We start from the raw sequence: 21199 nt of genomic DNA, 5'->3' as shown, positions 1-21199 counted from the left end.
CATCCAGTCAATCAACCAACTTACCAAACTGCGGGCAGTAAACATGAGTCACCATACTAAGTACTACAGTGCAGCCAGGAGCTACTCACATGTTGTCTAGAAGGGGCATTTTGATGGGGAAGAAGGGGAGACAGTGAAGAAGTGAGCAAATGTATCAAGAAGGGATAGGACCAAGTGCTATGAAGAGTGGACATACTGGTACTGGTGTCACACGGAGATGGGGCTGGAGGGACTCCAAGGATGCCAAAGAGGTAGGCAAAGAAGGCCTTCATTTGGAGCCATTGCCACTGGAGTCTATAGGAGGCGGAGCCCAGTCCTGCAGGAACTTCTGTTCTGGTGTGTAGAGAGAGGTCCTGGGGCTGGGTGTGAGCTCTGTGTGCCTTGTGGCTGGTTAGGCAGTTCACCCATGAGTGTGGTTGGTGAGATCTATCTCTGGTGCAGGGGCTTAGGGGCTGGGAGAGCCCCATCTGCCCCCAAGGGAGAGAGCCATCTGTGGCCACCGGGGTCTACTGAGGCAGAGGGTAGGGGAACTACGTGTCTAGTTGTGAGCAAGTGGTGGATAGGGAAAGGGGCTTGCAGGAGCTGTGCCCTCTAACGGAGAAGGGCTGGGAAGTCCCGGGGGAGCCGTCTCTGTGCACTGCTCTCTGGGTGTGAAAGCGAGACCTGGAGCCTCAGATCAGATGCCCAAGGGATTCTCCCCTAACAGGAGCTGCCTTTGTCCTCTGCAGACAAAACCAGTCAGGGGCACTGTGGCCTTCAGGGCCCAGGACAGAAAAGACTTTGTACCTACCCTGGACCAGGTAAGTCCTCCTCCTGTGGACTATCCCAGGGGACCAGTGGGCCATGACCTACTCTTTTGTTTTCCCAACACCTGCACTGCCAGCTCTGGGAAGTTTCCTGTTCTTTGGATTTTCTGTGGGGGAAGGGGACCTTCCTGGCCCTGACCTTGGGAACACTTGGGGAGAAGGGCTTGGAACAGCCTGTCTCTACACACAGCCTCCATCCCACCTGGCTGTGGACTGGACTCTGCTCCCTGGCCTGTGCCCAGAATCCAGACCTTGGCTGCATGAACATGAGTGGGGTGTGTGGGAGAAGTTCCTACTCTTTCCGGCTCTGGCAAACCCATAACAGTCTTTTATGCCAGTCTGCATAGTTGGAGTGGCAGGACTGGGAGACAGGCCTTGTGATCTGTGGGACCCTGGTGAAGGCACATTCTGTAGGCAGGGGGACCAGGAGTCCTCAGAGGACCAATTAACCTTGACAGTCTCCCCTGGACTGTGACTACCACTGGGGAGGGAGTGGTGAGGAGCTGGGTGGGGGTGGGGGCTGGGGGGTGGGGGGGTGGTGCTGTAGGTAGGTCTCTCTGTGGGATCTGACATGGGGCCCTCTGACAAACTCACTCACCCAATCCCTCCCTCACACCATGCCTTGGCCTCACACTTGGTCCCTTAGTGTGAGTATCCAGGTCTGCTCCATGACAAAGAGTTGTGCATCCCTGTCTCTGAGGGTCAGGGGCCTGAAGGAGAGCCCGGAGGAGGGAAGAACTACGTACTAAGCAGCCACCATGGGCTAGATACAATGAGTTTTGGTGAAACTGGAAGAAAAGAAAGTCCTCGCTACAGACTCTTCCAGGAAGTCCTAGAATGGCTTCAGAGAGGAATTGCAGTTATTCCTAGAATCCCAATCTCTCCCTAGAGCTGGAAACAGAACAGAGGATTTGGGGCAGGATTACCTTGACCTTCAAGAATTGAGACACCTAGTGTGAATCTACCTGGGGCATGGTGGGGACAGAGGATGTGAGGGGAAAGCTGGTAGACCCACCTTTGTGTGTGCCTAGGGAGGGTCACTGGCCTGAGGCGCCTCCTGCTGGTCAGAGGCTGGAAATGCAGGGCTCTGCCTCCTGAGGCTTCACCATCAGGCTAGGGAGGTTGGATCTCTTCTTCACTGCTGACCCTCCCCTCCCATCTTCCCCCCTCCCTTCCAGGAGTCATCTTGCCTTCCTCCCTTAGGCTAGACCAGCCAATCTTATCTGAGGAACTTCCTCCAGATTTTAAAAAATTTAGCAAGTGATTACTCGTCTCAACTAAACTTCACTCCACATGCTTATGGATTAAGCCTCATTTCCTTCTGTCTCCTTATCTAGTTCCTCTCGTCCCAAGGTGTATGTGGGGGGGCGGGGAGAGGAGGGGTTGCTGTGGATAGTGAAGGCCCCTCTCAGGCCTAGAGGATTTAGAAGTAAGTACCAGGCTCCTCACTAGGATGGTAGGCACAAGCAAAGTTTGGCTTGGTAGAAATGGGCTCGCTTCAGTGGGGGTCACACTACCTCTCTCTCCACCTACTTCCCTGGTGCTCCTCCAGCTTTCATCCAGAGATTTTGTGGTGGTGGTGTGGTTGGGTGATAGTGGTCCCTCTTGCTTGGGGATTGTTCAGGGCCAAGGGACCCTAATGTCTGTCATTCCCCCTCTCTATGTACACATCATCAGCAACCTCTTCCTTCTCCCTCACTGGCACGCCTCTCCCTATGTTCCTGCCCAGGGTCTCCCAAAGTGCTGGACCCTGCTATTTGGAGGTGGGCAGAGACATGGGGATGGGACAGGGCCTGAGAAGTCTCTTGCAGTTGGGAAGAGTTTGGGGCCAAGCAAGCTAGCAAGACACTCTCAGGCCCTCAGTCTACAAGTTGGGAAAGAGACTGTGGTTGATGCAGGGGAGGAAGGGGACAGGGCGATACATCACCAGGAAAAACGGCCCTGAGGGAAACCCAAGCGCAGAGGGTGGGGGTGGGGGGCGCAGGGCTGCGCCTCTGTGGCCTGTTGCTGCGGAAAAGGCTGGGTTCCAGCTCCCGCCCCCTTTTCTCTCTGGGCTTGGCTGCCTGCCCTCGCAGCTTCTCGGCAGCCACAGAACAGGGGCAAAGCTCACCGGTCTGCTCCGGGATCTCTGCTTGGCTCGCTCTGCCTTTGTCTGCCTCTGTTTCTCTTTCCATCTCTTTCCGGAGTCCAGCACCTCCTTCTCCCCTCTTTTCTCCCCCCTCCCGCCAGAGCCTCCATGTGATGACCCAAAATAGTATTCCTGAGAGTACTCCGTCCACGGTTCACTTGAGCACCGTGCGGGCAGGGACGGGCTGTGCCCCTCAGCGATGTGAAAATAGGAAGAGGGGCGCCGGCACCCCAGCAGGAGGGAGGGGGCAGCTTTGATCCTAGGCTGCACATCAGCTCCTTGTCCGGCTCTCAGCAACGGTCCCTTCCAACCTGTTGGGGTGCTTTGAATCCTCTGAGCGCCCTCACTTCCCCGCGTTGTCTGGAGAGAGAGAGAGAGAGAGACACCCGCTAAGAAGTCGGGGTGTGGCCCGGGTCAGAGGGTGGCTGTAGGCCCGGACAGCGGCTTTTCCAAGTTGTGTTCCCTCGGGCACGCCCTGCGTAAGGAGGTTTCGGCTTCGGTGGTGGACGCCGGCGGCCTCCGTTTAAGTTAATCACATTATGCTCTGGGGAGCAATATGGGGATTGGAGTGACATCTGGAGGGAATCCACGCACGCACACACGCACACTCACACACTCACTGCAGCGTGGAGCGCAATGCTGCCGCCGCCCCGGCTCGTACGGCTGCCGCTCGTTCCCGCAGGCGGACGCCCCGCGCCTGGCACCGTGTCTGCTGGGTCCCGATCGCCTGTCTGCGCGGCTCCCCGAGCCTCCGAAGTTGCCAGGGTTTTGCGCCCGCCCTGCAGCCCACCCCGGAAGCAGGCAGCCGAAGCTGGAGGTTGGCACGCCTTCGCAGAGGGGAGGCGAGAGGGAGCCGCCAGAGGAAGTCCCGGGGGGGGGTGTAAACGCCCGGCCACCGTCCGCGACCCCCGTAGGGGCTAACTGGAGATGAAGCCAGGTCCGGGTCGCACCGCGGTCTAATAGCGCCGCTCCTCCCGCTAGAGGGGGCAGGACACCCGTGCTGCTCCTCCTGAACTGATGCTCGGGGAGACCCGGGGGGGCGGCCGGGCGCTAGCCTTCTGCCCCTCCATCCCATCTCTGTGCTCAGGCGACGCAGCCGGTCCTCCTCTCCCGACCCGCGCGTCCTGGGCACCCACTTTCGGGGGGCAACATGACTCGGCTGAGCTGGTGCTTCTCCTGCGTGATCCGATGGGGCAAGTACCTCTTCTCGTGCCTCCTGCCCCTGTTCTTCTGCCTCCGCAGCCAGGTAAACGCCATCAGCCAAACCTGGCCACCTCCAGCCCTCCAACCCGCTCCTCCATCCACTCCTTTAGTCCCCTTGGCATCCGCTTTGATTATCACCCTTCCACCCCCAGGGACTTATCATTTTGGCGGTTGTCAGCCTGGCTCTCGTTAGAGTTTAGGGACTCCTGGAGAGCCCTAGCCCATGTTGGAAGACCAGGAGGGGGAGTAGCTGCTGCTGCTCGTCAATGCTGCCTCTAGCATCTTGGGTTTGAGTTAGAAGTCTGCAGAATAGCACCGGAGGCTTGGGAGGGCCCTGGAGATTTGGGTACATAGGGACGTTTCTGGAAGTTCTAAACATCTCAAATTTCTGTAGGACGAGAATATGTGTTCCTGGAAATGCACCCCCCCTTCCACCATCAGGGGTCCCAGAATGAAGGCAGAGAGGTATCAAAAGTGCTGGGATACAGGGAATGGAGTCCAAGGGCTTCAGAACAGTTTCCACCTATTCAAGAGGATGGAAGGATTAGGAAACTGGACAGAGGATGGGACCAGGCCCTGGGTTAGTGGGAGGAGAAGTCTTGTGGGAATGTGTCCTGTTGAGGGTGGGGTGACCTGGTTGAGTATCTTTCTCCTTGTCATCCTTCCAGAGATCCCCTTGGTAGGGCTTTCAGGATGGGTGCGGTGGAGCACATGACCACAGAGTAGGGAAGGGAACACTGAGACTTAGAGCCCCCAGGAGCCTTTAGTGCGGGGAGGTATCCCCCAGACTGAGGGTCCTGTCTTTCTGACCCACTCTCCACTCCCTTGGAGAGTCAGGTGGGTCCCAGATTGGGGGTGGGGGCACAGTACACCATTCTGGTTAAGGGTGCCAGCGGTGGAGCCAGCCTTCCTGACTTTTGATTCAGGCTCTCCCACTTAGTAGCTGTAAACCTGGGCAAATTACATAATCTGCCTGTATTAGTTTTCTTATCTGTAAAATAGGGCTAATAAAAACACCTACCTCACTGAATTATTGTGAGTCTTAAATGAAATAATGTGCTTAAGATATTTACCAATACACCTACTCTATAGTAGTAGTTGATGAAAATTAGGAATATTTTCATTATTAATTGTCCCTTTTCATCAGTGAGGGCTTCTGTCTTGCAGGCCTTCAGGCAGGCCAGGGATGGAGAGGTTTCTTCCAGTATCTATTTTGCCCAACCAAATGGATGGGAAGGATCTTTCTATTCTATTGGGAGTTTGAACTTCTAGTTCCTTCTCTCAAGTGTTGCCTCTGAGCCTCAGTTTCCCTCTCTGCCATTCCGCAGTGGGGAAAGTTGCCAGCAGGCTTCTGCCCCAGTCACCTAAGGCGTGCGTTGAAATCCTTCAGCAAAATGCACCATCCCCAGGGATTGGCTGGAGGGCAGGTGCTGCAGCTGTGGCGCGCAGGGCTGGAATCCCATTCACAGTCCAGTGGGCTCTGAGTTCAGATGCTGTGGAGACAAGATTTTCAGATTTGAGAAAAGGCCCTCTGCAGTGGGAAATGGACAGCCAGGACCAGGTCAGTGGATCCCAAGCTGCCTAGCAATTCCCCCTCCTCATTTGAGTTAGAGGATGATCCAGCCATTTCATCCCACTCTCCACCTCCTCTGAGGAGGTCAGGACTGGAGCTGGGGGCTGGGCTTGGATGCACAGCTGCAGCTGCCTCCTCCCTCCCGCCGCTGTGGAGGGGACTGAGTCAGGCAGGAAATTGGAACTGGGGAAGAGATCAAGATCATGGAGCTGAGCTCAGGGAAGGATCTTATTAAAAATTACTGGGACTGGGCCCAGACACTGTCCCCACCCTGGGCGCTGGTGGAGGGAAGGTAGGGGAAGGGGAATGAGGGGTGTATGTTCTTTCCTGCGTCAATTGGGAAAACTGAGGCTTTGGACAGGACCTGGTGGAGCTCTGCCTTTTCTCCCAGGGAGCACTCGGGTTTCTGGATCACCAGGAAGCAACCTCAGACTCAGAGCAGTGTGGGTGTGGGGAAGGGTCCCCCTAGTCCAGGTGGGGCCTTGGTGGGCATTAGGATGAAATGACTGGCATTCTGGGCTGATGCGTCTCATGTCAGGGCTTGTTGAGGGGGGCATGGATGGGACTCAAGCCCCCATTCACACCATGCCTGCTCATTTGGGCAGTGAACATCCAGCACAGTGGAATGTGGAGGCTTTGCCAGGGGTCACAGCTTCCAGACCTCCAAGGCCAAGCCTAGATGGGAGGAGGAAGTAGCACAGCTTGCTTGAAAGGGAGGCCTAGGAGTAGCAGGGGTCAGACCCTGTCTGCACCCACATCTCTTCTTGTAGCTCTTCTGGAGCCACTGGGGAGGCAGTTGGTTTCATCCTGATACATGGCTTTGGCTCCCCTCCATGTGTCCCTGCTCCCCAACCCTCACTGAGCCAGACCTGAGCCTGGGCAGCTGACCCCTCCCTGGAGCCACAGCCAGACCTTGAATAAGGAGTGGGGAAGACAGTTAACAGATCAGAGAATATAAGGGTGTGGATCCAGCAGCTGGGGTGCTTAGAGTGTTGTTGGGGCTTCCAGTTGGACACCGGTGGGAAAGCTGTAGCTGGGAGGGAGGGTGTTGTGTGGGCAGCCGAAGGATGAAAGGCTGTGGGCCAAAGGGTTGCGGGAGAATCTGAGAGCCTGACTTTGGCCTTATGGTGGCTGGCATGATGCTTAAGAGAAATTTGGGGTCTGGATATCACAAAACGGGAGCTGTGCTCCTGATGGGCTCTGACCTTGGCAGATTGTACCGCCTGGCACCTGGGGCTCTAGGAAGGGGGGCAGCTGCCTAGGCTCATGTGCAGTGTGTTGTCAGAGTGAGATTAAGTGAGAGGTGTCCTAAAGGCCTACGGTTTAATTTGTCCTTCAAAATTTAAAAAAAAAAAAAATCCAACATTTAAAAATTTGCATTTTTTTTCAAGCTTTGTAAAAATTTTTATATAAGAATAGAGATTTGAGGCTTCTCTTGCCAAATCAAAACAGCTGATATTGGAGGCTCAGGTGGCTAATGCCACCATGGCTGGAACCAGCTGGTCTGCCCTGTCCAGGTCTTGTTACCCCTTGCCTGCTCCCCTCATTCATCCTCTCTCTGGCACCTGAAGGCTCTTGCTGTGACTCTTGGGCAAGCTGAACTTGAAGAACATCTGGCTCTGATGTTCTGTGACCTTCAGATTCTGTGACCACTCGTGACAGAGGGAGGGCTTAATGTGGCAATAAGAGATGGGTGAGACAACAGGAAAGACTTTTTGATGGATAAGTTTCAAATGAGAGGTAGACTGGATTGGCCTTGGCCTGGGAAATTTGTAACTTTGCAGAAGGTGGACCTGGGGATCATCTGCCTGGCCATTTTTCAGGTGAAAAAACTGAGAAGGGAGTTGGGAGAACCAGGCTCTGGCTGCCAAGGCCGTTAACTCATTCCTACTCACATTTACCTTGCCTCCTGCCTCTGGCAGCTACCTCTGACCCAGAACCAGTCAGGCCCACAGTCCTGCCTCTGTTTCTTCAGCTGGCTGCTGTGCAGGGGGCCAGAGGGAGGAGCCAGAGGGAAGAGTGGCAATTCAACACCAACCTGCTGCTGAACTGCCAGGGTGGGGGTGTGCACAGGGTGGTGGCTGGGTTCCAAGTCTTCTGGGGTCACTTGACAGAAAACCCAGCCAGCTCACTAGTATGTTTCTGATATCCCAGTGTATGAGACATGGGCCATGCACTGGATGGGGTTCTCAAACACTGGATGGGGTTCTCAAAATGAGCCAAACTTCTGGAGAGTCTGCAGTCTGCTAGAGTTCAGAGGCGAGGAGCTGGCACCATGGGTATCGAGGACAGGGGAGAGCAGGAAGGTTTGGACAGGGAATTGTAGGTTAGGACCATTGGTTGATTTGTTGATTCATTCATTATTCAACTGTGTCTGGCATCTGCTGTGTACCAGTCTCAAGGGATACAAAACCCAGGACTTGTCCTTGTCCAAGAAGCTCTCCCGTGTATGGGTAGGGGAGAACATAGCTGGCTGTGAAGAAGGAATATGGATAACCACCCTGGAACAGGTCATTACATACAGTTAGAGACATGTCTAGGTAGCCGAAGTTAACATTTAACAGAGGTGGAAGGACTCGCTGGCATGGCAAGGTTAAGATACAGGAGAGACCCCCCCACCTAGGCTTGGAAAGAGGGATCAGGGAATTTTGGAGGCAGGGTTCCCCCAAGAGAAACCCTAATATTAAAGTTTGTGGCTTGCATTCTCCGTCCCATTGGAAGGGGCTTCAGGGAAGCAGACATGGGGCTATAGGGCCCCCCGGGGTGCGTGGGAAGCCAGGCATATTGGTATTGCTGTGACTCAGCCTTCGACCTGGTTTTCCAGCATTTCTGAGAAGCTCCAAGGGATTTCTTAGAACTCCAGTGATAGCAGCTGGGAGGTGCTGGTGATGATGACAGCAGCAGTGAAGGGAAGTACTGGGGGAACAGCAGAGTAAGGATGAGTTGCTGGTGCTTGAGCTTATTGAGGGAATTGGAGGAGGCTGGAAGGGTTGGTGACAGTGTGTGGACTCAGAGGCCTCCAAGAACCTTGCTCTGGGCTCCAGCGGTGGGGTGGGGTGGGGGGGAGTAGAAGGAGGGCATTCAGGTGTCTTTGTGAATACCATGGTGGCTGTAGGCCAGCTACATGTAGAATTCTGGTCCCTTTCAAGTTGGCTACCAGGTGGGCCCAGCAGGCTTGGGAGTGGTTTTGCCTAGGGCAGGGGTTACAGGCCTTTCTAGCCCCATGGCTCCCAGAGGGACTTGGAGAAGGATGCAGAGGGGACCCAGGTTCTCATCTAACTCCTTCACCAGAACAGAGACTCCTCACTTAGGCACCTGCTCGAGGAAGAACCAGACTAGACACCTCACTTCAGTGTCTTGTCTGCCCAACTCAGAATGACCAAGCAGTGATGATTAGTCCCTAGTGTAGGGCATAGCCTGAGCATCTGAATGAGGCAGGCTTTTTTTCAGATGAAGAGTAAGTGTTTCCCTCTCATCCTGGGTTTCCCAGGGATATATCACGGCTAGATCATGGGCTGGGAGCCTGTACACCTGGCTGGGCAGGTTCACATGATGGGGGAGGAGCCCTGGGGTTGTACTGTATGAGGTGCTGACAGAGTGGCAAGGCATGGTTTTGGGTGGGTGGGTGGGTGAGGGGCAGGGGAGATGGAACCCCTTGTGCATGTGGTCTGGGGTATGTACAACATACTCGTGTGTTTGGAGGAACCCAGGCCAGAGGACTGTCTCGCTAAGTCACTCAGTCCAGGAAAATGGTCTCCAAGTGCCTACTCTGGGTGGGGCCCTGTGTGTTTATGTGTGCTGGACTGTGGCCTGCTGTGTATGTGTGTGGCTGAGCCCCTCTCCCTCCTCTGGACAGCTCTAAAGCAGGGTGATGATTCACAGCTCCCATCCACCCGCTCTTGGTCCAGCCATAGCCAGAGGTCAGGGAGAAAAATGACTATTTGGGGATGGGAGGTAGATCCAGACAATGGGGGCCTGGGGCAGATTTTTCTGGACTCCCCTGCATGGTTCCCTGGGAATATATTTGGATTTGATACCCCTCTTCTTCCCACACTCAAAATCTCAAACAATTGCCCCTGGGAAGGGGATGAGGTGAGGAAGCAGATGGGAGCTTGGGGGCTTGGGGGCTTGGGGGCAAGGGGACACTGTGGGGAATGGTGGGAGGCAAAAACTGGGCCCTGGGAGGGGCGGAGGAGGAGGAGGAAGTGGGAAAATGCAAACCAAATGTTGGCCCTGGGTACAGTTAAGAAAAACAGACTCTCGCTGGGAGCCTGGAGCGGGGTTCCTTTCAGAAGGGCAGGAAGGGCTGGGACAGATGTTTGGAGGAAAGAAAGAAGGGGGTGGGGGGAGAAATAGGAAAAAAACTGGGAGGAAATCCATGGCCTGGGGGCGGGGCCGCACCTCTGCACCTCCTGGGCTTCTCCTGTGTCAAGGCCTGTTTTGTCCTGGCTTGGCGCTTGCCAGTGGGCACCAGGGTCTGTCTGTCCTAGCTGTGTGTGAGCAAATGAGTGTGTATTCCAAGACTATGGAGAGCGGGAAGAGGCCCAGGAACCCTGGGATGTGCAGACCTTGCTGTACTGGGGCTGTCTGTCTGTCAATCCATGGTCTGGTGCATTCTGGGGCCCTGGACTGGTCTGCAGTGCAGAGCACACCCCAGGTCTGCCTGCCCCAAATCAGGAGGATGTTCACAGGGTTCTGTATATGAGGGTGGGGGGCTGGGGGAGAGGGGGCTCTGCCTCTGGCAGCTCCCCCTTGGCCTTGTCCCCTTCATTTCCCATGCCAAGCCTGGCTTCTGACCCCCAAGCCACCAGTGCAGTTTGGGAGGAGGAAGGAGAGAGGAGGCTGGGACAGGGGGGTGGAGGGGGGGAGGAGGAGGAGAAGGAGGGAGGGAGCTGGAGGCCCAGATGCTGGCTGAGCCAACTAGCGGAGGACTCTGTGCTCCCTTCTGCTTGCTCTGTGGGTGCTGCGAGCTCAGGGGGGCCCTTTGCAAGCCCCTGCGTGGACCAAGGTACAGGACCCGCTGAAGATGACGTGGATCTGTCTGTCCTGTATGCTCTGGGTAGGTCTGGCCATTTTAGCTCCGTGGTTGCATGCCCTCCCCCATCCTTCAGCTGAAAGCCTGCAGTTGGGGGAGTGTTCGAGTGAAGAGGGGTACATACAGAAAGACAGACTTCCTTGAGCAACGCTCAGCCTAAGCACCTTCCTTCAACAGGACTCAGGCTCTGGTTCCAGGGGTCGGTAAACCCCCCTTCTTCCCCAGCACCACCCAGCTGAGTCTAGGCGCTGTGAGTGGAAGGAAACCACAGGAGAAGTTTGTTTCTTTTTAGAGCCTGTCCTGCCTCCTTCTCCTCACTCCCTCCATGGATCAGTGCAATAGTCTGAGGAGGGGTGAGTGGTACAGGGGATAGTCACCTAAAATTTTAAACCTGGAAAAGCCATGTTGGTAGAGGTTCTCAGATTCCATCATTTATATGCTTTTCAGACTCTACTTCAGCTTCTAACCAGAGCCATCTCTTCCTCCATAGCCTCCATCCTTACCAAGATCTTAGGAAGGCTTGTATGGGGTAAGGGTGCCCCGAGGTGGCCAAATAGGACGGGGGCTACATGGGGAGGGTTAAAGGTTGGAGACCAGTTATAGGCAGAAGCTCTGGGGAAGGGGGGGATGGGAGGTAGCTGATTGCTGTGGGAAGGGTGGGGGCAGGGCTGAGAGGGACCCCTTACTCAGAGGGGCTCTGCAGGGCCCTGCACTGAGGTCAGGAGGGTGAGGAAGTCATCCCTGGCTGAGGTTTATGTCTGTCTCAGAGAGCCATAGCTGTTTGGGGGAGGGGGCTGCAGGCCTGGGATCCAGATGTGGCCTTTCCTGCCCCTTTCCTTGTGCTGGCCAGTCATTAGGAGGGCCCAAGCAAGCCTAGGCTCAGAGCAGTTGCAGGAAGTCAGACTTGGCAGCCAGTGTGCTTTGGGTGGAGAAGAGAAAGGTAAAGATGGGCTCTGTGGTGAGGTGTTTGGGTGGTGGGTGGCTGGGTGCAGGGATGGGTCTGGATGACAGACTGAAAAAGCCTGGAGTTTCCCACATAGAGGGTGCTGCTCTCGTCTGTAAAATGGGAGCCGTGGCTAAGTTCGGTCTGTGCTGAGGTTACACAACACAGCGGGTAGTAAGGCAGCCCGGCAGCAAGAAGGGCAGGTTAGACTCTCAGGAGTGAGAGACTACTGTCGATGCAGTGAGGCCTCTAGAGGCCACTTCCACTGAAAGGTTTTGGGAGAAGTGCCTCTCCCCAGTGAGCCTCAGTTTCCCTATGAGTGAACTGAGGATGGTAGAGAAAGGGGTCAGTGCCTGGGACTTCGTTAAGACTAGAAGAACTTGCATCCTCCCCTTGATCCTTTTGCTCTCCTCTTTCTCTTCTATGCCCTGGCCCCTGTAACTGCTGATGGCTCATGTGCCCTTTACCAGGGTAGGGTATGCTTGACGGAGGAAGCAGTTCTGGTGTGTCTAGGTTCTCGCTCCCATCCCCACTTGCCTGAGGCAGCTGTATCTGCAGCCTTCCTCCCTGTGGGTGGGCCTCAGCTGGGCTGGGTTGTGTTTGTGGCAGGGGATGGAAGGGTGGATGACACCAGTCATGCAGTGAGGCTTGGAGGACCTGAAAACCTTGCCAGGGAGGCAGCTTGTGCTTTGAGAGGAGCCTGGTTGTGGGAAGTATGTGGATTATGACACCAGGCAAGGCTGAGTTCAAATCCTAGTTCCATGATTTATTAGATGGGTGATGGTGGGTAAGATAATTTGCATCTTGAGCCTCAATTTCCTGATCTATGAAAGGGGGAAAGTAATACACACCTTCCATGACCAGGGTGAGACAGAGATAACACACATCAAAGGATCAGGTATCTAGGCATACTATAGGTGCTCAGTAAATGCTGGTTTCACCTGCACTCCATCCTTCCTGTCTGGCTCAGGGATCCTGGGGACCCAGATGTGATAGGGGAGGATCTCCTTGGGAAGGGTGTGGTGGGATACCCTGCAGGTTGTGTCTCTCCGGACTTTCCAAGGACTCTGTCCGTCTCTTCTGAGGCTAAGAACTGACTGGATCTGCAGCTTCAGGGAGGTAAATCGAGGCAAGGTGTGGAGGAGGCAGGTCTTATGGACTTCAGTGAATACATGTGTTCACGTATGTTCACATGTCCCTGTTTGGAGAAAGCTGCGATGTTTTGTTCACAAAATAGCACATCTGTAGCACACAGCTCTGACAAGCTCTAGGAGTAAAAAGCACTTTATTAGCTGAAGAGCGTAGCTATATATTATACATAACCTGATTTTCTCATCAAATGCTTCCATTTGCTATTACACAGTCAAGTAGGGTTTATTTAGAAAATAATTACACGCCTATTAATTGAGCATGTTGGTGTAGTGTGGGTGGAGCCGGAGCTGTAGGCTGTTCCTTCCAGAGGGGGGGCCGTTCTGCTTCCTAAATAGGGAGAAAGAGCCCCCAAGGCAGGGGCTGGGAGCCAAGTACAGCCCTGCTTCTGCCCTGAGCAAGCTGTACAGCCTAGGGCTGGTCACTCGACTTTTCTGGACCTCACAGAAACTTGGACACTATTCTCTAAGGCCGCTTCCAGCTACAGACAATGATGTGTTGTTCTGTTTGGGAGTTGGTGTCCTGCTCAGTGCTGAGCACACGTTTTGGTCAGAAGGGTCCTCGTGAGCCCCTAAATTCCTGTGTGCAGCTCCTGCCATGCAGATCCCAATCTGACCTTCCGCTCTGACCCTGCTCCCTCTAAAACTTTACCTCACCTGACCTGAGGGTGGGCGAGGCTGTGTGAGACTAATCAGCGACTTTTGTCTTGCAAAAACGTTCCCAAAACTGATTTGTGAGGCACACAGCTGGAGAGCAACGGCAGCACACGGTGGTCTTTCTGTAGTGTTGTGAGGAAGCAGAGCGTGCTGGCTGAGAGTTCAGTGTCTGGGTTTGATTTGGCCCTATCACTTGGTAGCTGTGTGACCACAGCTAAGAAGCTTCACATCTCTGTGCCTTAGTCTTTTTTTTTCTTTTAAATGTATCTGCAGAGTTGTTACACTTCATTCTTTCTTTACTTCTGTGCTGGGAATAGAATCCAAGGTCTCACACATGAGCTACACCCCCAACCTGGGTGCTGAGGTGTACATAGGCTGATCCATATGCATCTAGGAATGTGCGCCTCATACACCAAGAGCTTGGTGAACATTAGCTTCTTTCAAGGGTGGTGCACTTTCAAGGCCAACCAGGAAGTGAGAGTCAGGATAGAACCTGACTTGCCACCTTCCCAACCTGGGAATCCTTCTGGACAAGACATTCAGGGTCAAGGTGAATGGGGAACGATGTAAAAGTCCCCATATGTGCAGGTCTTGTCTTGCAGTGTGGACTTGGACAGCACCCAGTGCAAATCTTGGCTCTGTTACTGACTAGCTCCATGGTCCCAGCAAGTTCCTTAGCTCCTCTGTGCCTTACCCATATACATTTTCTTGACTTGGACAATTTCATTTGAACTTCCCTGTGATTCTGTAAGGTAGGAAGGGATGAAGAGACCTAGCCTATAGTCATGGTGAAGGGGGGGGGCTTGTGGAAGGGAAGTGGCCTGTTCAAAGCCACGGGGCTATTGGGCTCAGTGTTTCTGAAAAGTGGAAGGGTATTGGGAGGGCATTTGTGGGTTGAAAAAGATCCCAGGGATAAGGGACAGTGGATGGTCCTGTGAGGAAGAAACCAGCTACTGGTCTGGTTATTTAAGCTCTCCTCACCTGTCCATCCATTGCTTGACAATTATGGGTACCTACTTTCCTTAAGCAGCTTACAGATATTGACTAAATGGTTACAAGTATGATGAGTGTTACCAAGAGGGAACCTGTGGTGGGGACATGTAAGTGAGGGAAGAGGTGACTTAACATGAATTGGGGGATGGGGGGTTGTTAGCAAAGAAATCCTGGGAGTTTTGGTTTTTTTTGAGATATGTAGCCCAGGCTGGCCTCAAACTCACAATCTTCCTCCATCAACTCCTGAGTGCTGGGATTACAGGTGTGTACCACCACATCTGGCTCAGGAGATAAATTTTAAAACTAGCTTTAAAGATGAAACTGAGATTTCAGAAACTCAAGAGTAGGAGGTAAAAGTAGTTGAGGACAAGGGTGAAGTGGCCAGTAGATGGCCCTTGATCCATAAGCACTGGTCCTGCTGATAGGATGTCAGGGCTCCCTGAGATTGTCCCCATATGCAGCTGTAGAAACCCAGTTGGAGATCATGCTTACTTAGTGCAGTAGTTGAGAACTCAGGACCCTGCCTAGACAGACCTCTATTAGAGTCTAGTGAGCCCTGTCCCCCCCAGGGCCAGCTCCTCAGCCTCATCACAGGATGGTCACTGTGAGGATTAATGGCCAGTCCCTCACCATGGCACCTGCCCTGTTTGCCAGCCTCAGGCTGTCCACATCTCTGTACCCTCCTGGTCCAGCAGCTGATTTCAGTCAGGGCAGCAATGCTCAGAAATGTTGGGGACTGTGTGTGTGTGTGAGCGGGCAGAAACAGAGAGAGAGAGAGAGAGAGACAGGGAGAGAGAGAGAGAGAGAGAGAGAGAGAGAGAGAGGTGATCAGGAGCTCAAGTCAGGGGCTGAGGGTCTTTCAGGCTCCTCCGTGACATGGAATGGACCTCAGCAAATGTTGGTCCCTGCCCTCCTCCTGTCTGTGGAGATCCAGGGCTACTTAGGGTCAAAGGAGATGACCAGTCAAAGCTAGGAGATACCAGTGTCTGCTGCCTGGGGCTGGCGAAGAAGGGGACCCAGTCCCCTCTGAGGGAGGTCTGTACTACAGGTAATGAGGCACAAGTGACTCTACTCCGTTCGGCCCTTCAGACTTGTTTGAGGCTCACATGTGCTGGGAGACGGAGGACATGGAGCAGGGGGACATTCAGGTACATGCCACCTGGTGGGCCAGTCCGGTGCACACTGACTACAGATTGCATTGGGTCCTTACAACCACCTATGGGTAGTCACAATTATTACCTCACTTAACAGATTAATAGAGCGAGACAGAGATGCTAAGGAAGCACCCAGCCAACAAGTGGAGGAGCAGGATTACTAAGGGGATATTTGAGTTTCAGGTCTTTAATACAGTGATGAGATGAGGCCTGTTATTACTTACAGGCCCTGTGGATATTTGGCACCCCTGGAGGCCACTCGCACACGGAGGACAGGGAGCTGGGACAGGGAGAGAGGGAGAGGTCAAGGGCTAAAGCCTTTATTGGGGTCCAGGGTATTGTCTAAACAGGTTTCCCATGGGGAATCCTAATTGATGTGTTTAAAGCAAGCTGGTGTGAGTTGTAGGAGGTCGCCCTGACTGAGATGGTCACTGGGCACCTACATGGTCTGTAAGGGGCAGCACAGCCAGTCAAGTGGGCTGTATGTTGCTGTCCCACAGGGAGGTACTCACCAGCAGGAAACTAGAAGGCAGTGATCTGGATTGACCACACTGAGGAACAGGGGTGGCGGTTAAACTGGGATCTGGGTTCAGGGCGACATCCCTGCTCTGGTGTGAGAACGTTAAACTTGTACTTAGGATGGGTGCCAAAGCAACATAAAACTAGAACTCACAACAAGGTCATAGAGAAAGAGCAACTGAATACAGCAGGGGAGACTGAGGCGATATTCCTCCCCCAAATGTGACCCTAAGTGAACCGTGAGAAACCGGCAAAATCTAAAAGGAAGGAGGAACGTTCTGTAAAACAACCATCCCAGAATCTTCAGAACCCCCAATGTTATAAAAGACAAATAAAAGCAGGGCATGATGGCACACACCTGTAATCCCAGCACTGAGGACACTGAGGCAGGAGGATCCAGAGTTTGAGATCAGCCTGGGCTCCAGGGTGAGACTCTGACTCAAAACCAAACCAAACTAAACCAAAGAGACATGACAAATAAAAAGGCAGACAACGTGTTTAGGTAAAGGATGGAGACTAGCCATTAAATGTCATGCTTGGTCCTGATTGGATCCTGAATGCGAAATCTAAACAGGCCCCAGTAACAGGCCTTCATGAGCAGGAGGGAATTTAGAGGAAATAGGACCTGTATTGATGTTGAACTTTCCTTGTGTGGTCAGTGCACTGTGATTGAGTAGAGGACAGCAGGGGGGGGGGCAGTTGGAGAATCCAGAAGGGCATATGTGTATTCATCTTTTCCAAAGCATTTAAACTTTTCAAAGTAAGTTAAGAAGATAGCAGGGGGGCATTTTGGGGTGAGTGTGGTGTCATGGCCCCACAGAACTGTAGCTGTGCTCCTGACAGCCCTGGAGGAGCCCAGTGTTGGGGGCCCAGGAGGCTGTTGCAATAACCCTAGGCAGAAGTGACAAGGCTGCAAGGGGACAGAGGCAGAGGATTAAAAAGTGCAGGAGAGACAATTTAAGGGGGAAATTAGGAAGCACAGTTTCCAGGATCTGGCAACTGGTTGGCTGGGAGGGTGAGGAGGGCAGGGAGGAGTTAAGAGTGAGTCAGAGTTTTCCACCCCAGCTGGGGCTGACCGAGAACATGGGCAGATCATTAGCTGGCCAGTGACTCAGGGAGGGAGGGAACTTGTGTGTAAGTGAAGGTGAGATGGGGTGGCGAAAGTTTGAATTTAAGGTGTCCTAGGACTGCCAGAATCTGGACTGCCCACTAGACCTCCCAGCCTAAAGGCGAAGAGACAATGAGGGATGGATGGCTAGGAGGCAGGTAGAGGGTAGAATTGACCTTCCAGGCCTGTCCTAGTTTCATTTTGTGGTCACCCCCTTTCCCAGGCTGCCTTGCTCACTAGCTGACAGATTTCTGCCCTCTCCCATATCTGTCAGGACTGACTGGCCACTGGGAGCCTTGTGGGGGGCAAAACTTAGGAAACTTCACTGGGGGAGCTCTTGAGCTTCAGGAGACCTGGGGCTGTCAGCCCCATTTGCACATTACCCCCTGCTGCTCTGCCCCATGGGGAGGGAGGAACCAGCAAGCAGCTTTCCCCACCCAAGGCTGAGGCCTCTGGCCAAGGTTGTCCAGCCAGCTGTGCCGCACCCCTCTGGTTGTGCTGCTCTGGCCAGCAGGCTGGCTGAATTGAAGGAGGGAAGGGCCGGGATGATCCTGAGGGCTGGGAAAGCCGTCTGCTGCAGGGTGAGCTTGTCATTGGGTGGGGAAAAATGACTTCCAGGCTGGACCCCTTCCCCTTCTCTGGGCTCTGACTCCTGAGGGAGGTGGGGGTTTGCACAGACTAGACGTTCCCTGCTGTGGCCACGCCTCCTCCTGCCTCTAAATTTTGCTAGCTAATCCAGCAAGGCACAGCTTCACGGGCTGTCTGCCACTTGTCAGGAAACCCATGATCATTGTCACAACAAGCCTTTGCCCTTGGACAGCACTTTGCACTTTATGGGCCCTTTTACTTAATGGGATTTGCGTCCATCCTCTGCCTGAACCTGCAGAGTAATCTCGGGGGTTGAGGGGTGGGGACAGGGTAGCAGCCATGTACTCAGTTTTTTTCCTTTTGGCCCAGACTCTGACTTGGCATGCTGAGCGGTTCTCTTTGCCCTTGTGTGGAGGTCTGCCTCCTGCCTGTGGGCCTGTAGTGCCTCACAGTTGGATCCTGGTCCCTTCCCCAGCCTGGTCTCTTCAGAATTTGAGACAGGAGGCTGGCTAACCCACCCAACACTTCTCCACCAGCCTGAGAGACCTTTAAACCCACATGGTGACTCTTTCCACAAGATCACTGGCCAGATTCATAGCAAGGGAAGCTGAGGCCAGCAGAGCTGGGGTCACTTATCTGAGATGGCTCTTCTCCCTCTCACCATGGTTTCATGATTTCTTCACAGAGAACTGATGTCTCCTCAACCGTCCCCTCTCTGCAGCCATCAGTATGTCCCAGGGGCTGTGGAAAGGCCATGAGGGAGGTCAGAGGGTAACTGACCTCCAGGCCCACAGCAGGGGAGATTTTGTAAACTCAGATTTTATGGGGTTGGGTAGGCAAGATAGACAAACCTGGGGGGGTGGAGATGAGGGGGAGCCCTAGCATTCACTTAACAGTCTGTAAGGTTCCCTTTGCTGCTCATCTGCTCTCTGTTGGGAGACATCACTGCCCAAACCATACCATGCCTTGGGAAGAAGGTTTCTCTTCCTGGGCTTTGGGGGAAGAGGTGGACTTGGGGTGTGGGGACAGGAGTTTGGGGGATGAACTAGTGGGGCGGGAGAAGAAGGCTTGGGGTACTTTCAAGTTTCCTGTCTGACTCCCTCAGCTAGCCCTTCAACTGGACCCCAAGTTCTTCCCTTCTCCTGTCCCTGCCCCAGGCCAGGGCTGCTGAAGTTGACTTTGGGCTGGGGCCCCTCCCTGAAATGTCTGTGACAGAAATTGATTGGGAAGGTAGCCAGCCAGTGCCTAAGGTGAGAGGTAAGATAGCAGAACAGAGGGGACTTAGCTGCCACTCCTGGTGGGGTGGATACTGAGTGAGGGCCTGGGTAGTATCCCCTTCCCCACCCCTCCTAGCTCCTAGAACCCAGATCTCTGGAATATCAGAACCTGGGGGAGGCTTACTGGATTTGCTCAGTGAGCACTGCTGCCCATCCTGGCCACCAGGGGACACTGATGGGCTCCAGGTATCACTCCTAGTTCCCTCACTTCTGTTTTGGGGTTTATGTGTCTGCTTCCCCTGCCTCCCACCTTCTCTGTCTATCTTTTTTAATTTAAAAATAATCTCAAACTTCAGAAAGGTTGAAAATACAGTGCAAAGACCTTTTACTTCTGAACTTGAGATGCTGACACTGTGTCCATCCCTCCAAAACTTTTCTGAGTTTCACACAAGTCCTACTACCTAATCCGGCACAGCCATCAAAGTCAGGAAGCTGACACTGATCTACAACTACCTAATTCTCAAACTCCATGGAAATTTTGTCAGTTGTCTCCATGAAGCCCTTATGGGCACTTTGGTTTTCTTTTTAACTGGGGTTTGAACTCACGGTCCCATGCTTGCTAGGCAAGCACTCTACTCCTAGAGCTGCGCCTCCAGGTCAGTCATGTTTTTTAGTCTCCTTCAGTCTGGAAGTTTCCATCTTTCATTGACTTTTATGACCTTGCCACTTTGGAAGATTCCAGGCCGTTTAATTTGTAGACTGTTTCTCAATTTGGGTTGCCTGATGTTACCTCTTGATTAGATTCAGGTTGTGCCTTTTTGGCAGGAAGATTGCAGCGACGTTCTGCTCTCAGTCACCTCCTCTGAGGTACATGACTTCGATTCGTCTCATTACGCGTGATGGTAACTTTGGCCATGACTTGATTGAGGAGGAGTCTGCCAGGAAAAGCTCCTCTCCCCACTCTGTAATTTATAAGTATGATGGGGGATATGCTTTGAGACTGTGGGAATATTCTATTTTTATCACACCTTCAATTTATTCATTTGTTTCTTTATACCACAATGGACTCCTTCAGCCATGCTATCATTATGTATTTTGATGCTCAGATCTTCCCTGATTTGGCCTTTGGGAGCTCCTGTGTCCTTTTGTCTGTCTATACTCTTTGATCCTCGGTCCCCTCTTAGTTTTTGCATAGGTCCATCTAATCTCTGTCATTCTCAGTGTGTACTTATTGGTTGGTCTCTGTCTTTCTTCTTCTGTGCCTTTATCTTGATCTTTTCAGCTCTTTGTATCTCTCTCTGTCTGTCTGCTCCCCCTCACCCCCGGCCGTCTCTCTGTCTCTGCTCATTTTCTGCCTTGTTTGTTTGGTGGCACCGAAGTTTGAACTCAGGGCCTCAGGATTGAAAGGCAGGGCCTCTTACCACTTGAACCACTCCACCAATCCACTCTGCCTCTTTGCCTCTCTGGATTTCTGTCTCTGATTCTGTCTTTTCCTCTCTGTGTTTTGATAACTTAGTCATTTTTCCCCAGGATTCCCCTCTGTACTGGCTTCCAATAGGAGTTCTAGACATGCTGAATTTGGGGGCCACTCTTCATCCTTCAAACACATAGTCATCCCTTCTGACCAATGTCAGAGTTGGGAGGCTCTGGGATCAGGTGCATGGAAAGGGACTTGGAAGAACAGAATCCTCCATGCACACTGCAGGGTCTGTGACTCTGTGTCTGTGTGTATGCAGTGGTGTCAGACACGCTGTGTCCAGGAGAAGGGGTCGGGGACCTGCTGGTTCTGCATCCACTGTCCTAAAGTGAATGGATGCTGGGGCAGGTGATAGCTTCCCTGGGGAGCGAGGGGTCCCCTGACCAGGGAGCTCTGCCAGCTTGTGCCTGGGTTGGGCTGTGGCCTGGGCGGTGTCTGTACAGGGCTTTATGGCTTAAAATGCATTTCCACATGTGGCTACAAAGGACAGACCATCTGAGCTTAAGGGGTGTGGTGCTGTCTAGAAGAGACATTGAGGCCTGTGGCAGGGTGGGGTGGGGACTGACACAGGGGCTACTGGCAAGTCAGACACAGAGGAAAACTTGGGCCCCAGCCTATTTTTCTTTTCATGTGAGAGGTGGTGTGGTTTA

General features: G+C 53.3%; 2 protein-coding genes across 9 annotated transcripts in view; one reads left to right on the top strand and one right to left on the bottom strand.

Moving 5' to 3' along the window:
- The window catches only part of Tns1 (tensin 1), a 212877-nt gene that overhangs the window by 17987 nt on the left and 173691 nt on the right, over positions 1–21199 (top strand). Inside the window, exons 1-2 of one of the 8 annotated variants that reach the window (XM_074071684.1) lie at positions 42–251; positions 729–800. The exons of 3 other annotated variants lie outside the window; for them this stretch is intronic. In XM_074071684.1, coding sequence (XP_073927785.1) covers positions 150–251; positions 729–800 — 174 coding nt within the window. In that variant the 5' untranslated portion in view covers positions 42–149. Of the gene's footprint in view, positions 1–41; positions 252–728; positions 801–4042; positions 4181–10615; positions 10770–21199 lie in introns of those variants that run through there. 4 more of the 8 variants (XM_074071688.1, XM_074071685.1, XM_074071690.1 and 1 more) reach the window with 4 other exon arrangements.
- LOC141422426 (uncharacterized) lies at positions 1363–4004 on the bottom strand. The gene is made up of 3 exons (XM_074069575.1): positions 3930–4004; positions 3555–3851; positions 1363–3294 (listed from the first exon to the last, which is right to left on the bottom strand). The coding sequence occupies exons 1-3, from the start codon at positions 4002–4004 to the stop codon at positions 2671–2673; spliced, it is 996 nt and encodes a 331-aa protein (XP_073925676.1). The 3' UTR covers positions 1363–2670.

This window comes from Castor canadensis, chromosome 4, assembly GCF_047511655.1.
Source record: "Castor canadensis chromosome 4, mCasCan1.hap1v2, whole genome shotgun sequence".
Classification (NCBI taxonomy): domain Eukaryota; kingdom Metazoa; phylum Chordata; class Mammalia; order Rodentia; family Castoridae; genus Castor; species Castor canadensis.
This window is presented reverse-complemented; position numbering and strand designations above follow the sequence as displayed.